This window comes from Calonectris borealis, chromosome 1, assembly GCF_964195595.1.
Source record: "Calonectris borealis chromosome 1, bCalBor7.hap1.2, whole genome shotgun sequence".
Classification (NCBI taxonomy): domain Eukaryota; kingdom Metazoa; phylum Chordata; class Aves; order Procellariiformes; family Procellariidae; genus Calonectris; species Calonectris borealis.
Window position 1 is genome coordinate 61950709 of NC_134312.1, and position 20687 is coordinate 61971395.

Genomic DNA, 20687 nt, shown 5'->3' on the forward strand with positions numbered 1-20687 from the left:
AGCCACCTGAGCACGGCAAGCGCTCACTCATATCCCATCCTTTTAACCAACTCTAACAAAGCAGTACCAAACTCTTGGCCGCTCATTTTGAACAGCAGCAACGTCACCGCTGCATAGTCAGGGGAAGTCATTTCAAAATTTCGTTTCAGAGGCCGCAGCCAGCAAGCTGCATGGCACAAAGGCATGGAAGGGGGCAGGGTAATGGTGAGAGCAGTGCAACTGCAGAAGAAGGTGTGGGGGGAGGAATTGGGGAACCTCAACTAAGAAAAAAACCCCATGAGGTAACCAAGTAGTACCTTGGGAAATAATTTTTATGAAAGAGTAATACTCAGTATTTCAATGCTTATCACTAAACATGCTTCCCCCCGCCCCCGACAAATATACTCACTCTTCCCTGTATCATCCCCTTTTCTAAAGAAGGGCAGAAATTTGTACACGGACACCTTTGAAAAAGCAGACATACTCTTCAGTGTTTACAATGCGTTTGATAGGACAACCACTTTATTACAAAGAACAAACAATGCTTCGAAATAAGACTGATCAACTTGAATTGTACAAAACGTCAGTTTCCTTGTAGAGGTCATTAAGTAACAGGCTGTAAGACTAAGTTCACGTCAAATTCGCTATCCTGAAATATCAGATAACAACAGTAATACTTATTTATCTTCAGAGTTTATGGCATGATCATGTGCTCTACTCCGAACTACATTCAAAAGATATTGCTATAATTACTTTGAAAACACAAAGTGTAGGTTATTGTTCATTTCCACTTTCACAAGAACATTCTTAAGGTGAAGCTGTAGCGGTGTCTGCCGTAACTGGCACGACTGTCCTATACTTACACAGTCACAACTTCCCTAAGGATTTTAGTAAACCTAGACATTTCTACCATATGGACTCTGTCATCTGATAGATTTCAGCTTCTGTTACATGTCCTTTAGCGATGTATGAAATAAATGAGTAACACAGATTCTCAAAGAGCCGATGTCAACAGTCTTTCAAACGAATTTAAAATCGAACAATCAATATTTGTCTGATATCTAGTTGATAGGCAAACAGGTGGGATTTAGACGTTATAAATACAGTTCTAAAAACAGACCACAAAGTGTATTTTACAGCATGTACCACAATTTCATTTTAAAGTAAAACTGTGAGGAACTGAAGATTTGCATATGATCACTATTCAACATCACCCAACTTGGACAAAGAAGAGAAAGTGACATCTTATGTCAAGTCAGCTGAAGAAAGCACACTTACAAGGAAATTATACTTTCATTGAAAACGCCACAGTTTTACCTTTTGGTAGTTGTGACATACCCACTGAAAAAGAAATTGTGCAAAGCATGTGAAACCAAGTGCAAAAAAACTCCACCCAGACATACCCAACAGATTTTATTCTTAAATAACAACTCTACAATCACAGCTATCAACCAACAAAATCAAAGCCACAAGTGTTTTCTCTAAAGGCTTCTTTCACAGTACTAATAAGAAAAACCAAGTTCTATTCTTCTAGTTAACAGCTCATGTGCACGGTATTTTAGTTATCAGACAGTATTGGTAGTGAGATCATACCTGATGAAATGGACCATTAAAACACAAATATTTTAAAGCCAGTCAACTTCAGGAAAAGTCCTATACATTCATACAATAAACACCATTTAAAGTGAATCTGGGATATCTGTCATTGTCATAAACACAAGATTTTTCTCTGGAGTAAAACCACGTGTATTACTCCTGTGTCACAACTAACACTATTATAGTGATTTATGGTCCCCAGCACTTTTTATATGCTATTATAGCATGTGATGTGTTGCGATAATTAAGGCTGTATCAGCACTTCCATTACAACCCTGATTTTCAGGGTAGCTAAAACTTGGCTATTAAATCTGCTCTGGGATACTTGAGCTGTTAAATCTCTAATATTTTAGTGATATTTCTCCCACCGAACCAGGCACATAATTTCTTTTAGTTTATATATTTACAAACGCTCTTAAGACAAATTTAACGGGCAGAGGCAAGAAATTCTACCTTGATGTATAGTCTTTTGGCATTCGGGGCAAAATTAAAGTGCAAAGTATAAACTTCATTGCACAGTAAATAATTTAGATTTTATTTTAAAATAAATCTTAGTTAGGTGCCTCAATCTATTCACCTAGTGACCTTGTCCAACTCAGCCATCTTCCTCTACACTTTGGTAAACATAGGTTTATATATAGATACATAAATAGCATTTAAAATGTTTACCTTTATTTCACTACTGTGAACAAATTTTTTCTTTTAGCATAGGAATGGATCAACCTATTCCTAGAAGTAATGCTTGTTGAATTTATCAGCTAGCTAGTTAATGTAAAATGATGCATAGTAAAAGGGAGATACTGAACTTGATTGGTAGAATATACTGGTAAAGCAAACAAGCACTTAAGAAGATTAACTGGAATAAATATGTTGAAAGTTGCCATATAATATGTGCAAAATTGCTTACCATGTATTCTAAACTTTGGTTAAAATTTTCAGATTGAAGTTTTACAGAAACATTATGGAAGCAACACAAGTGATTACAAACACAGGAATGAGGTAAGTTATTATTAGTGCAAAAAGCAAGCATATGCTAAAAGCAAAGCATATGGATTTAAAAAAAAAGAGAATGAATCTCATGGAAGTTTTAATACAAGACCAGAAAGGTCTCTTGTAAACATTGGTATTTACAAGTTTAAGATTTGTACAACTACAAAAGGATATTTCTAAATATTAGTAGTGCATTTACAATGAATTTTTGTTTTTTTTTGTAATAAGAGAAATTACTAAGTTTATCTTTTTCCTTTTAAATCTTCAGGGGATATCTTTCAGGATTAAGATATTTGTTACAAATAGTAGAAAAATCATTTCTTTACAAAAAAAGTATATATTAAAATATTTATACATTTTAAGTTACTATATAATAACTGGAAGTTTTTGCCTTGTACTCAGGCACCACAATGAAGAATGTGGTAATAAGGAACTGAAACCAAACAGAATTTGCTCATATACCAAATCTTATGAATCATCTATGCAAGATCTGTAGCAATCATGGGGACTCTACCTCAAATACTACTGCAGGTGCCAATATTTTTTTTTTTTTTAGTTTGAAACTGTGTATTTTTTATATTTTAACTATCACTACCAAAAAGAGATACTGGATAGAATATGGTACTCTACCCCACCATCTTCAATATAGTTTCTATATGGTACTCATACCTGAGCAAGGCTGTATAATGCTGATGTTTCAAACATAAAAAAGGTTATATATTTTTAAGATAAAAACAATGCAAAAATAAAATATTTGTAGCATTTACAAATAGTACAAGAGTTACATTAAACACTACATTCGAAACTTGAGATTTATTATGTTGTTTCTACTTTGAGCTTGATGTTTTCATATCTGCAAAAAGAAGGAGACATTGTTAAATGTTTCATAATTTCACAGTGTACATGGTCAAACACTTTCAAAACAACTACTGTTTCAGAGACACAAATCACGGTCAAAACCCTTGCCAATTAAAGGGTTAAAACAGCATCAGAATACTAAACATTATGGAAGACAACTTCTTCATTGTTGCTCTCCATCTTAGGAAAACACGTTAAAAAACAAGCAGTGGTGTATTCAACAGTTCGCTTTCAACCACACCCTACGGATCACAGCCCACAGACTGAGCGGTCAGCTAAACCCATGCAACAGTTCATGGCTCCCCGAGGGGGTGGGCACACTCCCCTCGCTCTGCTGTTCCCAACCTTTCTCCATGCCCACAGGACCTCTTGCTGAGCAAAGCCAGCTCCCAACTAGCAGAAAGCTAAGCCAGAAAGGGGAAGGAGCGGGATGAGCAGAAAAACCAGCAAAACTTCTTGTTTGAGCCCCTGGGTTGGCTTACTTAAAAGGTGAGCCAGAACTCATCAGGCTAAAAACTACTCTTTATTTTCAGTGGATCCATTCCCGTCCCCAACTCATCATGAACCTGTACAAATTCAAGTGCAAGGACAAGATGACAAAACCTCTTCTGGCTGTAATACGGACTTTAAACTCTGTATGTGTCACAAAAATGCACCTTACGAAAAATTTTTCTAATAAGGAGCAGGGGAAAGACTGAAAAAAAACTGATTAGACCCATGCATATAACTGGATTATTTATTAGAATGAAAAACTTTTGAGCTGAAGCGAAGCCCAGGGAAATCAAAAGCTTACTAGGCTTTTATTATTTGAGGGACTGGGTAAGACTCAATAACCAACATTTCAGTACTTGCTTGTCTTTGGTTGTGAACAAATACAAAATTTAAAAAAAAATGTTATACCAAATTCAACAACTAAATTTTCTTAACACTTCTATATGGAACAAAACGACATGTCAAGAACTTCACATGCACTGCTGAGAAAAGTGTTGGTTCTACAAACGCAATGCGCCATTTTCTCCGCCACAGCTACAGCCCATTTAAATGCTGCGTCTGACACTGACTTTACCTTGAAGCCATCGAACTTGCGTGGCTGGTCCGTATCCTCTCTCATTCTTTGCAGAAATTCTGAACACTATTGCAGGTCGGGAAGTGTAATCAACATGAGCATTTGAAAGCTGGGCAGCAGTCACTATACATGATGTTTTAAGACCACAGTATATTCTCATAAACACAAGCTGACTTGGATTTTCCTGTAATTGTGTGGAACGGATTGCTAAGTAGGCAGAATATTCTAAAATATTTCCAGAGGGTGAAGCAGGAGGCTCCCAAGAAAGATGAATACAGTCTACACTCTGAAGAAAAAGGGAGAAAATGTGATAGTATGTAGATAACCATTAGATACTTGAAAATATATAAATAAAAATATGAAAATACAAAAAACCCTCTAAAGATCATCTGAAAATTCTAACCTAGCATCATCACTCTTTGGAGGTAAAGATGTGTCTTTTGACTTTTTTTTAAAAAGCATGGTAAACGCTTCCAGATTCAAGGATGCAGAACGAGAAAATCACGGGGAAACAATCAGATGATTGAGTAAGATGTGTATCTGGTAACGTGATCATTAAGTCTTAAAATAATTCTTTGCAGCAAATTTCTTAAAGAATATTACATTGAGCAGAATTAACCAATTAAGCATTTTACACTATTTTATATAACAATTTCTACTTGGAAAAAACCCCCAACAACAAACCAACTAAAACAAGAGTTCTGAGATTAAGCTTGTGATCAGAATTTTATACATCAGAACTAGAATCACCTATATTTCTCACCTTGGTGATTTTGACTGTTGAAGGAGCTCCAGGAAAACCTGGAATGCAAGTTTTGAATTCACTGACTTTACTGAAAGGCCCAACACCACAACCATTAATTGCAGCAACTCTGAACCTGTACACTGTGCCTGGAAAAAGATCCTGTTTCTTAAGTAATCTGTAGTCTGGTACATCTGCACTTTCCATCTGAAAATAAAGCAACATTTGTGTTAATTTTTAAAACATTCTAAACACAATTAGCCTAAAAAAAATATAAAGTGGGTAGCGATAAACTGAGATTAGTAAGTTTAATTGAAACTGAACATCAATCTAACACTTTTAAACTTAAATGAGAATTTACAAGTAGGTTCTGACTGAGGCATTAGCTCACCTTAAAACAGCTGATCAAAGAAGCAATATGAGCCTACCTCTCTAACCAAAAAAACCCCACCCATTTTTCAGTCATTTAAATTGAACCGCACCTTTTGGTCATTTTTACTCGGGAAAGTAAAAGCAAAGTAGCATTTCCAGCTGCATAGCTTATGATTTAATTAGTATACTCTTCTGTCCTAAAAAATATTTTTCTTTCAAAAACAGTTACTCCTATAGTTAGGAGTTGCAATTTGATGTGTAGGTAATCAAAATGTTTTTAAAGAAAGGCACTGTAAGTTACAAATAGTAAGAAATAGGTTTCTGAAACATTACGTGCTACTGTACTTCCACATTTAAAATATTCATTGATGCATCCTTGAAACTTCCCATGGAACTATTTTCTTTCTGAATAATGTGTAAGAAATCACAATCAATGTCAACACTGTAAAAACTAAGATGTGCAATATTTATAGTGAAGTGCTTTCTTTGAAAGTGTTCTGTTCTTTCGTTTCTGTCTCAAGAAAACATATACCCATTGTTCTTGGTTTTAGTTTGCTAGGACATCATTAATTTACACTTTCACTGTCAAAACTGCAACATTCTTGCAAGTTTCACACATACAGCATTTTCATATATAAACTTGCATTTTCATATATAAACTTACACGTGCAACAACATTAAGCTAGAGAAATCTAATACAAAACCCACTACAGTTCCATAGCTAGTCTTTTTAAACAGCCTAGCCTATGTCTTATTAGCACCTTTAACAATTCATAAGCAAAGATTCTGGAAACAGAGAATAAACTTTGATTGAAACATTTCAATAACATACTGAAAAGCTGGGTGTTTTTAATTTTTAAGAATTTTTACTGGTTTGAAAGTTCACTAAGTTTAAAATTGTTTCCTAAGGCTAGAAATAGAAATACGCAAAGAATTAGCAATAGCACAAGAAGATGCTCCATATTACCATACAAGAACAACAGAAGAAAATTAATCTGATTTAGGAAATAGTAAAAAAAGGTGAGCAAAATGCAGAAGGAACTACATGGTCACAAAATACAAAACTCCTATAAGCACCAGATTTGCTGCAGTATCAGAAAATCCCACATTGTGTTGTCAACCATATGAGCAACAGATTCCAAAATACGTATGTGCAAGTATGTCAGAGAAGAATTAGCAGCTACCTTGTTAGAGATGCTCAGCGTTTCCTCTGGCAGCAAGTAGAACTGGCTCACCACCGCGCTGCTGTTCTTAAAAATTCCAACATCATACCACTGCCGGTCTCTTGTTTTCACCGGTGCCATTTGTCTTTGTGGAGTTTTCTAGTATTTGAAGAACAAGTTATGCAGACTACCCATACTTCAACGTAATGTAATAAAAAAATGTTAAGACTCTAGTATATGTAAGAGACAACCCCCTTTCATACCAGTGTTACTTTCTCATACTTCAAAGGAATATGCATATATTATTAAAATACTGTTCAAAACCAACTGGTTCTTATACATTGATTTAGACACAGTCCATCATTTAAAAAAAAAACCACCAAACAGTTGGGATGTCACCTCTGACATTCTCGTTTAAACGGGGAGGGGAAGAAGTTTAAAGCTGTAGAACTAGGTGTCTGTAGCAGCATGTAGTTGTGAGTTAGTTTCACTCAGAGGTCAAGAAGTTTCACAACAAGATCCAGTATCAGTAGCTCTACCTGGGATTCAGCTATACCTCAGCCCCAAACTGCTGCTGCTGAACTCGCTTGTAGCTGAGAACAGGGCCTCTCCTGTGGCGTGGGGCAATGGTGGTGGAGGGCACGGGAACTGTTCCTGACTGACCCAGAAAGACAAACCGTCTTTCTTGCTTGTCTCCAGGCACCGGAGGGGGTGCTTGCATGGTCAGTGTGCCCAGCACAGGCGGCCACGATCCTGTCAGCATGGAAAAGGGGCAGGAGTGGCGGCTGCTATTGGCAAAAGCACCCCAACCCTTTAGTAGCAGCTGCTTCTTCCCATCCTTAGCTCCTCTCTTTTGGTGGCAACAGTGGCACCTTGGTTTTGTGTATTAAGTTGTAAGCAGGTGAAATAGGAAGCATTTACTTTTTCAGGCAGTATTTACAGCTTGCATAGCCAGTCCCCATCACCTCTAGGGAAAAACATCAAGATGTCAGTTTAGTTACGTTTCAAACCTATAGATCAGCAGCTAACACTAGTCTGGTCTAATACATACTTCATTTTAAATTCAGTTGTGCACACAGAAAAACATTTTACATTTGCACATCATGCAGCAGAGAGACCATTCCACTGTGCCAGTCGATAAAAACGATTCAACAGCTGAAACACATACTTGGATCTCCTCCCAACTACACAACTGCTACTTAGACTCAAATCAAACCCACACAATGCAATTAGTTTTACAACAGAATTGTTCACCCCTGTATTATTCACTTCAAGCCCTAAATATACATTGTTTTTCTTTCAGAGATATAATTAAGGGAAAACAGAAGAGCCCTCACAACTAATCAACAGAACAATAAATACAGCAATTTGATTATACTTTTTCAGACTTACAGAGGAGTGTGAATCATTTGTCTGTCCAGTATTGACCCTTGTCGAAGGCATGATATAAGCAGTTTCAGCAGCTAGAAACAAAAAGTTATATTTAAAAAGCTTAAGTGATATGAAAAATTTAACACAAAGTCCACAGAGTATGAAAGTTGACCTCAATAGCCATTTACAAGTGTTTGTTGCAAAAGTATGTCTCAGACTTTTTTTGCATGCAGTTCTATTTATAACACGAACAACTAATTTTGGCTTGCGTCGTATTCACAAAACAATTTTAAGAGCCTGGCATTGCAGGCTGCTACAGATAATACAGACAGAAAGCAGGACTCAGAAAATTCTAAAAAGTGACAGAATTATGAAATCAATATGAAATATTTGTGAACAAATAATCTAAATACCAGATTGAGGCACATACTGATGACATTGTATGAATAGTCTAAGCATGAAATCTTAATTTGAATGCATTGTTTCTGACATCAATACAGTCTGAATTCTGAACATGAGTAGTTAATCTTTAAACAATCCTAACAAATGGGAAAAGAACATTTATTAAATTTAAAATGGAATCTTTAAAAAAAAAAAAAGCATGTAAGCACTAAGCACATGAGCAACGCAAGGGAATATTAGTATCCTATACTTGTGTTTCTGGGTTTTGCTTTGAAAATACAATATTGTCTGGTAAAAATTACACTTGTCACACAGCATCAATAAGAGAATAGAGTTCTTTAGTTAACACTCAAAACAATAAAAAGCACAGCCTGTTGATATTCACGAAAAACAAAACTTTAAAAACTACCGATATGTTTCGTTTCTGCGTTGCTGCTTATTTCGGGCATTTCAAGCAGACTGTGAAGAGGTCACCACATTTGACTAGCGGTGAGGCAGCCACATGAACTGGCCATATTTGTTACAGAGGTCAATTGTTTAAAATCAAAACCATCTAAGGTTACTATTTGTGGTCTTTTGCTGACTAAATAAACAGACAAACACTGAATGAAAGCAAATGTGCTACGGGCACCAAAACTGGCTGCCACTGCTATTTAGAAAATGGGCTTCTGCATAAATGAACATTCAAAGGACTTTTCACTTACAGGAAACAAGGTGGTTTACAAATGTATAAAAGGAATATCCTGATTTTAAAAGATGTTTAAATCACAGCAGAGATCATCCAGGCTGCCCAAGGTCCTCAATGCCCAATGCCCTATCTCAATCCCAGGTACTAGTCAAGATGGGAATCCCACCACACTAGAGGAACTCTGATGGCCTTAGATATATATGGCTCAAAATACAGTATGTGAAACACATTTCAAACCTTCAGATTTTGAATTGAATGTTGTTAGTGAAGTTTCATCTTTAACAACTGCCCCATTTGTACTTGATGATTCAGTTTTAACAGCCTGCTGGGTTACCATAGTTTGTGTGCTGGAGACAGTACTGGATACAGAAGCATCAGGATTTACAGTTCGTTTGTCCAAGTCATGTAATTCACCTACATTTGCTGAAGTCTGAGGACCTTAAAAAAAGAAAATATTAACCAGAATTCAATACTGGTAACACCTTACAAATCTCAACTTGATCTAATGGCTTTAGTTTCATATAAAACCAGAGTTTAGCTCAGATTTAGGTTAGAATAGATCTAATTATATTAATTGCTAATGCTTTCGTTAGGTATATAACTTAACAAGAGTCTGTCAGCATAGTCATAAATAGATACATGTAAACACTTGTATTAAAACGGCAATTTAATTTGTTTCAAGCTTGCTATTCTATATCTATTTGGTCACGAAAGGATTAATTTGGAAAAAAAATCCTAATATAAAGAGAAAGTATCTACAGAAACCAGTATCACAGATTTGTAACAATCAACTTAAGATTAACCACTGTGGAAGTCTGTTTCTCACTTAGCACTAAGATCCAAAATTTCCACACTGTACTTAAATTCCACTGTGAAGCAAATGAAAATCCAACAACCTATACATTACATGAAAGTCAAATATAAACAAATCAGGTGATTGAGCCTGAATTCACCACACTGAACTTAAGGCACTTCAGTGAAATGCCTAAGTCAGTGCCTAGTCATCTTCTATTTCCTCTACAGTCACAGAGAAACATGCTCCTCTCTACGTCGCCTAAAATTTTACATCAGTTAATAGCTTTTCACTATTAACAATCAGAAGTAATGTCAAAGAGAGCCTGGAGTTACCATCACCTTAATGTTGTAAAATGAATCTGGTCCTGTCAGTCTATTCTTTGATGTTAAAAAGGGCTATTTATGTTTAGAGAGACACATTTGCCATCATAATAATTAATATATTTACAATTTCATGTCCCTTGCAACACTTCAAACAACTTAAGATTTCATTTTTCCTCGTATCTTCTAAAAATATGTATAGTAATAACTAGCACAAGTTGGGGTTTTTTTTAAACTACAAAGGCCTCTAAAATAATTTGAAATTGCACGACAGAAATAATCTTATTTTATGTTTATAAGACGAATTTTAACTCTCACTTTTTAATTAATTTTTATTCTATAGCCATCTTACTTGAAGTACAAACAGGCAAAAGAGAAGGGGCATTTGATTCTTTGAATCCTGTAGCATCCGCATGGTTTTTCACAGTCTCCTGTGTAATCTTGTTTTCAGGTGCTGCAACCTTTTCTTTTCCTTCTACTTTTAATAATGAGTTGGATGAAAGGGAAACTTGGACCTAACCAAAACAATACATTTGTTAATGTTTAACTGCTAAGTTCAGAAATTTCAGTTGCAAACATGGCATGAAAATGCTTGCTCGAAAACAACAAACAAAAATCCTCCAACAAATCCCCCTAGCACTTTAAATTAAAACAAGAAACCAACCTCACAATCCACCTTATCTTAGCCATTACAAAACAAAGACTCAAACTCTAAGTTGACTTGGAAGTGTCCCTGACACATACTAAAATTTATCTGAGAGCGAGCTCACATTCTTATGGTATTACATGGAAGTTCATTGATGCATACATTTAGTCTACTGGGAGGACTTGAGGGGATGGGAAAAATCACAATTACAGAGGCTTTCAACCTTTGCTTTCCTGCCACGTACCTAAGGTATTTCTACTGTTAGTAAAATTCATAGTACTTCTACATGTGTTTTCTACAAGAACACATTATGGATCCCATACAGACCTGAGGCCTTATACAACGAAGAAAAGGTCTAAATTTCTAAAAATGTGATCCTTTAGCCAGAGTTTTAACTCCCTCTTTCTTTTAAATTGGCGAAATAGTGGAACATGTACAACTGCACAACCAGAATAGACAATAATTGGGTTTATACTGTAGTAGGAACCTACAACTAAGCAGACTAGCATAAAAACACTAACAAAGAAGGAATATGCCTTATCCTTTTTGCCTCCCACATTAATTTCACCAACATTTTGAGGATAAATAGTATTTCTACTGGTATCAGGCTCCCAGTTAGCATTCTGGAATACAGCTGCAGTTTCCTTTCTGCATTACCAGGAAAAAGACTTTAAAGACTGTCTGTCAATCATAAAAGTAAGAAGGATGTAAGAAAACAGACACAACTACTTCAGCAGGTGTCTTTTTTTGTTGTTTGATTTTGGATTTTTTCTAAGGCCTAAAAAGTATGCAGGGACGTTTAAAACTGAGAAAGTGTTTTGGCAGTTCTCTCGCTTCCCACACTACTTTGCCACTTAGGCATTTTTCAGTTTACACTTACGTTATTAGGAATGACATTATTTGTTTGGCTGGGATGATCCACCTTCATTTCTGGATAAGGGACACTAGGCAATGATTGTGGACTTTGATGTAGAGAAGAGCCACCTTTCAGGTAAACAAAAGCAAATTCCAATCAGTTACATAAAACTTAGTATTATGTTGGTTGGAACCTATTCCAGTAAGCAAGAGGGAGACCCGAAGTTGCCTGAAGGAAGACTTGGTTGTAAGATTGAAATGAAACTGTGTAGCCAAACAGTCATATAAAATCCCTTCCTCACTGTTTCTTTTCTCAAATCGTGCCCAGCGCTGTACAAATATCTTTGTATTCAGATAGCTGGCCAAAACTGATAGAGACAAGTTAAAGCTGAATTTTCCATAATTATGATGCACACATTTTGGGAATAACCAAAGAAATAGGGTCTCTCTCTCAAAATGACTTTTTTTAAAAAAAACCAAACTCATATTAATTACTTATGCAACCCTCTACTCTACCTTTGCACAAATATTAGCGTAATGTGATCTGACTACTACCTTGTGAACTCAGCATTGATGTCTCGGGAACCCCAGCACCAGGTATTCCAGCCACTGATGGCACTGGTGAGTCAGCATGTAACTGAAGAAGATATCCTTCAACTGTAGGTACTTCATCCCATTTCACTTGAAAAGAGTTAGTTGTAGCTCTAATCAGCTGTACTTGTGATGGTGCTGGAGGTTTCTCTACAAGAAGCCAATAAAACACAGATGGCATGTTTGAAATTGCCCTCCTTTATCAGTTTAAGAAATATCTATATAATGCAAGCAAAATCAATAGCTCCTTTTTCACTTATGTACAATATATACAAGAAACAGTTGTCAAAGGTGGCAAGTCAAGTCAGAGAATAATAAAGTGTCATTCTAGAGTGTTCAAAAATGCTGAAGTTTTGATGCTTTCTTTGGTTTTTAATGGCTCTTCTGCTGCCAGTAAGTCTTTGGGTTGTATATATATCATTATAGGGATTATAGAGATAAGAAAGCGTCTTCCTTTTCTAAAAGGCTGCACACAGCTCTTTGGCTCCTAAAGCTTTACATATTCCTGGAAAGAATTCACAGAAGATTGTGCTTCTTTTTTGCTTGCTCTCTGTAGCTAAAGTGAGCTCTCCCTCAAACTTCTTCTGCAGAGGCTGAAGCCTAGGCATGATTCAATGCCAATGACCTGCTCCTCTCACTTGCCTTGATGCCTGACTAGGCTGTATTCTCAAGCACATCTCTCCCCTGCTACTCTTTTTCTTCTTTGGACCTTCCTGAGGGGAGGGGAAAAAAAAAGGAAAAAAAAAAAAAAAAGAAAACACGATCTCCTGAATGTTTCACAATCTCCAGTAACCATTCTCACGCCTCCGCTTGAGCAGGTAACAACTCCCTCACAAAAGTACTATTCTAGTTCCCTCTCTCCCAATACCATCTCAGTGTCCTGCCATCAAGCTAGCTACTAATGAGTGATTAGCGCTCCAGAATTCCCTTCAGCCCCAGGAACAATCTGGTCCTTTCTCAGATTCAACAGTATCTTTTTGCAGTCCAAGAGATGAGGAAGCAGCAGCAGCAGCAATGATCCCAAGAGAAGGAGGGGTTTGGTAAAAAAGAGTAAGTAGCAGCAGCAAAGATCACTAAGAAGAGAGGCCAGGAACCTTGAGTTTAGGTAAAACATCCTTTAGCACCTTGTATCTACTGACTATGGCACGCAACGCGGAATCTAGCCATAAAGTTCTTTCTTTAAACAAGCCTTCCTAATTTTTTTCAGTTTAAGTTACAGCTGTAGCCTTCAAACAATCAACAATGAAGTGTGGTTTATTTAAATAAGCTTTAAAATTTAAATAATCTTTGAGTTTGCTACAGCTTTACATGTTGTGATCATCAACGATGCCAGCCTCCCCTATGTTAATAAAATATGGAACATAGTACAAGTCTCTTATTTATTTCTGACTCACCAGTATCAAGGTACCAAAGATCTTTGCAGCAAACTTGATTGTTCCAAGCTTTTCTGTAACCATCTCTACCACTCCAGATATACAGACGAGTGCCAACCGCTACAGCACAGTGTCCTGCTCTTGGCCCTGGTAACAAGTTACTTTTGTCCTCCTGGCAATCTGAGATCAGACCTATCCATTCTGTGGTATCTAGTAAATGAAACTCGAAAAATTTAGTTTCTAGATGTTTTCCAAAACAAGCAATACAGACGTTAATACACTTAACTGCTCAGAGAAAATGAAAACAAACCACCTCTGTTTTTATAGACAATTGCATTTAAATTTGCAATATTACAAAACGAAGGTCACCTTCCAATTATTTTGCAAGATACAATCAATTAATACAGGATGAATTTTCTGACCACTGGTTGTCTCTCTCAGGCAAATACAAGATTCAGGGGTAGTACTATCACATTTACAAAAAACTCATTTCAGGATCTGTCCCTTGTGTTCTACTTGTGTTCTAAATGAAAAAGGAGTATCTATATTACTTAGCATTAATGTTCTATGAACAAATATTTGCATCAGCAAACCTGCTGAATATTCAAAGAAAAAAAAAAAAAAAATCACTTCTTAAGAAAGTGGCATCTTCTTTAGTCAGCTAGGATTACAACTGTGTATCCTAAAACTTTTCTCAGGGTCTTCAAAATATTTATTCTACTCTGTTAGGAAAGTATTAATTCAAAATGCCCACTCCCAGAAAGGCAGAAACACTGACCCAAATTAAGATAAGAAAATGAACCGGTACATTTCCATTCACCATCATGAGCAGAAATTTCACCTCCTGCTGACTGTGGAACCCATCCACCAAAAACATACATTCTGAAATATAGGAGAAGAGGGAAGAGGGGAAAAAGAAAAGAAAAGCCAATTAACATCCAGATCTGCTGCAGGTGCTCTCTCAAACTAGGACAAAACAGAAAATTTCCAGTTCTTTACAGTTCTGGTTTACAGCAAATTTTATTTGTGTCTAGTCTCTTTAGAAAGTATTGTTGCAGACATCTACCTTCTGAATTTTTTCAGTAAGTTAACTGATTAAAAAAACCCAACCAAACAAAAAACCCCCCAAACTCCTCAAACAACTTCCCAGAAACAGAAGTTAATACCGTACCTTTTTACAAAACACCAAACTGCTAATACTCTCCAAAAATCACACATTTACACGGAATTTCTACAACCCTTTACTGCAGACCTCTCAATAAACCATTCTAAAATTAGAAGACCAGTATCTAAGTCAGATATCAAAATTTTACAACATAATGCAGGCTACAAACTAATAACATTTTATGTAAATAATAAAAAGCTAAGCTCTTGGATCATAAGAGACAAAGCTTTCACACTTCTTTCCCCCCTTGCCTCTTTCTCCTCACGCCAGCTTGTAAACTGATATAAAATGGACTGAAACCCATGTTTAAAAGTCCATTTTATCAATGCTATCTGCCAAAACAAATCATACTGGTAAGAAGCAAAGTAATGAGGAACAGACTACAGAAAAACTGGCCCACAAGAATGTGGAATGGTTTTGCTAGAACTAGTTCTACTCTTTGGGCAGTTTCTTTGCGTAGCTAGTTCACTGTGTCACAGACACAGAGCCAGCTCAGGTCCAGCTGAGACTGCCCCAGAATGCACAAAGGTGCATTAAGAAGCCTGGAAAGCTGCTTGTGGGTTGGGCAGATTGTCCTGCTGGACGGAAACACTGACAGTTTGATACCCTTAAATTAACAATGGTACTTTTTAATTTCCAGTGAGGTAGGATAATAGAAGCAGAAAAGTACTCTACAGGGCTGATGGTTTATACTGAGCAGTAGTGGATAAGCATCATCATTCTCCTACTAGGTGTACCTTTCTAGAGTTGAGCTTTTAACAACAGACATACTTGTTTCCTATTACATTGGCCGTATGGAGACTGCGAGGAAGTGGTACTGTCCCTTTAGTTTCTGGTCTTGACCAGGTCATGGTTTCTAAAAGAAAAAGAATAAAAACCCTCAAGCAACTTATTACTGTGTATTTCACTACCTGGATATTAGGAGGGAACATACCTCTAACATTCAAAAAACAAAATTTCACCTTTTTAAGATGGCCACTTTAAGAAAGAGGGCACAATAACAAGCACTTAAAGCTTCTTTTAAAATTCACAGGAAATACTGACATACTGATTGTTTATCACTTTATCAAAAAGATATATTATGGTTTCATTACGGTTATTCAACTTGATTATCATAGTGACAGTCTTTAAAGCACTCTAAGGAAACAATCTCACAGTGTAACCAAACTCAGTGAGGATAACACATGCAAACAATGTTGTATCTATATAATTACAAAAATTACAAAAGGTTAACACTATGGTGTGAGTCCCAATAATATCTGCACCACATCATGCCATTAATCATTATATACTATAATTTTTCCTCTTAGCCAGTGAGGTCCCTGCACTGACTTCTACTGGCAAATCAACTCACCTATGTCAAGTTCCCAGAGATCATTAAGCCGACAGCCACACATCCCTCCAAAAATATACATCTTTGGACTTCCCAAATCTTTTCTGCAGTATACGACGGCTGTGTGAGATTCTCGGGGAGACGGCAAGATCCCTTTGGTCACAGGAATACTCCAGCCGACAACTCCAGAACCATGTTGCAGCTCCAGTTCATAGAAATCATTTAAATACCTAGGGTATTATTGACAAAGTATGAAGAATTCGCTTATAAGCAAGATTAGAAGTGAGCTTTAAACCCTGACCACTTCCAAGTATTACAGACTTCTGTCTTGGAAGAGTGTAGAATTTTAAAATCGCAAAACATGTGATGGCATTGCGGACGGTACCAACACTAAATGGATTTAAAACAAAAAATGAACTATTATAACTTGTTGCCTCTAAGGAAACATGCTTTCATATCATATTTGACACACTATATTACATGAAAGAAACATTCAAAATCGGTAAACAACGTTCTTAGCAGAAACTACTACATATGGACAAACTTGGAATAAACTGCAAAGCTGTGAGAAATACACGATGACATGGGACATGAGAGATGAATTTCTGCAACTCTAAGGCAACAAAGGTGAAAAGAAGTTGTTTCTTTTCTGATGCCTTCAGGCTGGCCAACAGACAATTAGCCATTTGTTGCTGAATCTATCGGCAAGTTATTTTTAGATAACGGTCTCTGAATCTTGGCACTCACAACAGATACCTCGTGTTTACTGAGCTTAAAATTGCAAGTTTATAGCTCAGTGGATATAAGCGCTGTGAACTGCAGGTGAACGTAGATATAAAACTTCAGCATTATAGCACTGTTTGCCAATAATAAAGGCAACTTTAGCTGTTACTTTAAAAAATGTCCAGATGAATTCATAACTGTTTTCCACAGCATTATAGAGGAAACTTCCATTGTGAATTCCCCGATGACTCATGAGACTGCTGATTTAAGTAATTCTAACAAACAAGCCATTCTTAAAAACATCACCCAAAATACTAGGAAAAACACCAAAGTCTACTCAGGTTTCCCTCCAAAAGTATTAGAGCTGTCAGTCAGTGTTACATATTGTGGGATTAGCAGAAGAGATATTTAAGCTTCTTAGCATGTAACCCCTCCACTGCACAAATAATCCGAATGTGAGTACTTGGTACGCAGGACAGCCTCCCTAGAATGTTCCTCTTCAAAGTTGTCGCATCTAATAATTCAATTTTAAAGACATTGAATTCAAACCAAATCAGCATACCTGGGAACGTTATTATTTGAATCCTCACTTTCATTTGCCAGGCCACCAAATAAATAGCACTTGTTACCATATAAAGAAAAGCTGTGGCCAAGTCGAGGACAAGGTGGTGATCCAGTGGAAGGAGCTTGAGGTTTTACTTTTTTCCAGAGCCATCTACTTGCCTTAAAGACAAGAAATATATATTTAGAAATATCTTCATTTATAGTCTTTCATAGTCAATAGAATTCACTTGTGTATTTTCTGAATTATTTTTAAGGGAATGCTGGGTTTTTCTTAGGATATACATTAAAAGGGACACGTAAGAGCTAACCTTCATAAAACATTAAATATCTTATACTTTATTTAGACTAGATGGAAGTCTCTTTTTCAAAGTTATTTAGATTTTCTCCATCTTCAGAATCTATTTAAAGAGTTTATTCCTCCTGGAGCAGAGCAAAGCTCATCTACCTTTCCTCTGCAGTTGGTAATATAAAATGTGTTTGTTCATAAATAGATAAAGTAGTCCTCAAACTGAAACATCTTCATACATTTCCTACCTGTAATTCATATAAATCATTACTGTATCTTCCATATTCAACCATTCCTCCAAAAACTAGTATTCTGGTACCATCACAAACAAATCCATGTGCTGCACAGCCTGGAGGAATATCTCCCCTTACAGCAGGAAGGAACCACTGATTTGTAGCTGGGGGTGGGGGGGAGAAGGAGAGAAAAAAAAAAAAAAAGAGAGAGATTTCAAACACTGGGAAGGAAAGTGTATTTTTAAACACCTCTGCTTTCTAAAGAATTACCTTTTACCTGTAGATAACTGTGAATGGGCTGTTTGTTTAACACGAAGTGTTAATTGAATTAAAACTTCTCTTTTTAATAAAAAGAAAAGCAAACACCTCTATCAAACCAATATTACTCAATATATGAATGAGCACATGAGGTTACTGTAACTAAGTCAGTTACCAAGGGTCACCCAGCAATTTAATAGACTTGCCAAAAATAGAGGCTAATGAGGAACATAAGTGCAGTTCCACACAAAAGAGATAACTACGCTAACTCAGAGGGAGCTAGCCCTAGAAACAGAATTATTAGAGCTACAGCAGCATGGCAGTGTGCCTGGACTTAACAGCCCTATTGAAAAACTAATTACACTGTTCTGGGACCAATGTTAATATCTACAGAGCACTGCACTGATACATGGGAGAGGAGAGGCACAGAGGCAAGAAAAAGCAACTGAGACTGCGTGATCCAGCAGCAGCATATTGGTGTTTAAACTGTTCTGGAATGAAAGAATTACAGGAGATACTGTCTCCTTTTTTCTAAGCTTTTTTCATGAGCACGAAGAGGAAAAGTGTAAAATCAGAAGCTTCCAGTGAATGTTGCTGCAGGGGATTAAGATGCCCTCGCTGTGTGCCAGCTCCTGAGAAGTCACCACACTCATAGCAAGAGCAATAGTTGACATCCCAAACTCAGGCAGCCCAGGTCACAACCCTGCATCTTAGCCCACAGGAAAAAAAAAAAAAGGGTCAGTTTGGGCCAAACACCCATCTGGGAACTGGAACAACTGAGTCGTGATCCTTTTTGTCCCTGCCGCAAAGGGTAAACACCTTTAGCAGAAAGTCTGGGCAGAAAAAGAAAAGAAGTGATGTTAAGGCTCACTCAAAAGGCGTCCATTAGAACCTCTGTTCTGAAAGACAGTATAACTGTACTATCTGAAAGCTTTCTTTAGATTACTCATCAAAACAGAAAGGTTACGAGATCCCCCCCCCCCCCCCCCCCCCAAAAAAATGTGATTAAATACAGCAGATCTTTAAGCCACCATGGAAAAATCTGTTTGGAAGAACTCTGACAGTAAGCATTTTCCTCTTAATAAACTCCAAAAACCTCCAAAACATGTTTGTGCTCCCAGATTTTATCTCAAAAACACTCAGCAAAAATACCATCACCTTTTTTTGGGGGGTGGGAGGGGAGTGGGAAGCAGGGCATGATAAGAATAATTTTTTAATGATTCTTAAAAGTTGGCAAGTTAAAAAGCTAATTAACATGCTCTCACTTTCATGCTTTTGGTATGTTGCACAAGCAGCCAGCACTGGCTGACTGAGAAGCACAGATCAGTCACCTAACTCTCCCGTCTCAGCCCAAGCTCTAAAATGACACAAAAGTTTTCCAGTCTCATACAGCATCCCGTACAGTAACTATTTACGCATCTAATCTTTCACGAATAAAAACGGTCTTGGGCAGCTTCCTGTTTGGAAAGGCTCCCAATGCCAACATGTTCACTTTTCTAACCAAGACTCCTATTTAAGCGTGTTCAGCTCTCGTGAGCTGCCACCAGAGGGAAGAAGGGGGATTTGGACACCCGAGGGGGCTAATCCAGCCTGCAGTCATTCAGCCGAGACCTGCCAGGGGAGACTGCAGCCCAGGACGAGGGCCTGGGAAAGCAGCACAGACGTGACGCGCAAAAGGAGATTTTCCAGGTTCCTTTTTCCCGGAAAGGAGCATTAACCCCGCAACACCAGCCAGGGCGCAGCACAACCCCGGGAGGACCCCTCGACCAGCCGTATTTCCCGCCCCCCCCCCCCCCCGCCCCATTACGACTCCAGGCAGCTTTTCAGCCAGGGGACAGCCCGCCCGCCGCCCCCACAGCGCCAGCGGCTCAGCCAAGCCCTCGCGGGCAGCCCTGGGCGAGGGCAGGAGGCTCGGGGTAGGGGGGCGCCATCCCCACCCCGCTGTGAGGAGGCCGGTGCCCAGCGGCGGCTGGCTGGTGCCACCGGCGGCTAGAGACATGACAGCCCTGCCGTCCCCCCCCGCCTCACAGCCCCGGCCCGGCCCCGCCCCGCGCGCTCCCTGCCCCCCGCCCGCGGCGGGCCGCGCCCGCCGCCCCGCCCCGCGCACCCGTGTTGTAGACGTGCAGCTCATCGGCGATGCCCTCGTTGCCGCCCCCGAAGATAATGACCAGCTCGCGGATGGCGACCGCGCGGTGCCCGTGGCGGGAGCGCGGCACCGGCCCCGTGAAGGAAGATACCCGCCTCCAGCTCAGCCCAGCGGCGGCCGCCGCCATCTTACCGCCACTCCCACAATGCACCGCGCGGCCGGGGCAGGCCA

The 20687-nt window shown here is 38.2% G+C and overlaps 1 protein-coding gene across 5 annotated transcripts; it reads right to left on the reverse strand.

Moving 5' to 3' along the window:
- Positions 1 to 2785: 2785 nt before the first annotated feature.
- HCFC2 (host cell factor C2) lies at positions 2786 to 20676 on the reverse strand. Of its 5 annotated transcripts, none has more exons than XM_075157239.1 (16): positions 20478 to 20676; positions 18128 to 18276; positions 17592 to 17752; positions 16328 to 16536; positions 15745 to 15829; positions 14587 to 14690; positions 13830 to 14018; positions 12400 to 12585; positions 11870 to 11973; positions 10696 to 10858; positions 9465 to 9665; positions 8159 to 8229; positions 6788 to 6925; positions 5253 to 5438; positions 4490 to 4775; positions 2786 to 3418 (listed from the first exon to the last, which is right to left on the reverse strand). In XM_075157239.1, the coding sequence occupies exons 1-16, from the start codon at positions 20641 to 20643 to the stop codon at positions 3393 to 3395; spliced, it is 2424 nt and encodes an 807-aa protein (XP_075013340.1). In that variant the 5' UTR covers positions 20644 to 20676; the 3' UTR covers positions 2786 to 3392. The 5 variants fall into 5 exon arrangements, with proteins under 5 accessions (XP_075013340.1, XP_075013368.1, XP_075013350.1 ...); XM_075157249.1 differs by lacking the exon at positions 2786 to 3418 and adding an exon at positions 3924 to 3989; XM_075157267.1 differs by lacking the exon at positions 13830 to 14018.
- Positions 20677 to 20687: the final 11 nt, after the last annotated feature.

Coding starts and splice junctions, on each gene's coding strand:
- HCFC2 (XM_075157229.1), bottom strand. CDS start 20,643: ATGGCGGCGGCCGCCGCTGGGCTGAGCTGGAGGCGGGTATCTTCCTTC. Junction 15,830..16,327: donor TCTCTGGGAACTTGACATAG/GTGAGTTGATTT, acceptor TTTTTCTTTTAG/AAACCATGACCTGGTCAAGA. Junction 12,586..13,829: donor TCTTTGGTACCTTGATACTG/GTGAGTCAGAAA, acceptor GGCTTCTTGTAG/AGAAACCTCCAGCACCATCA.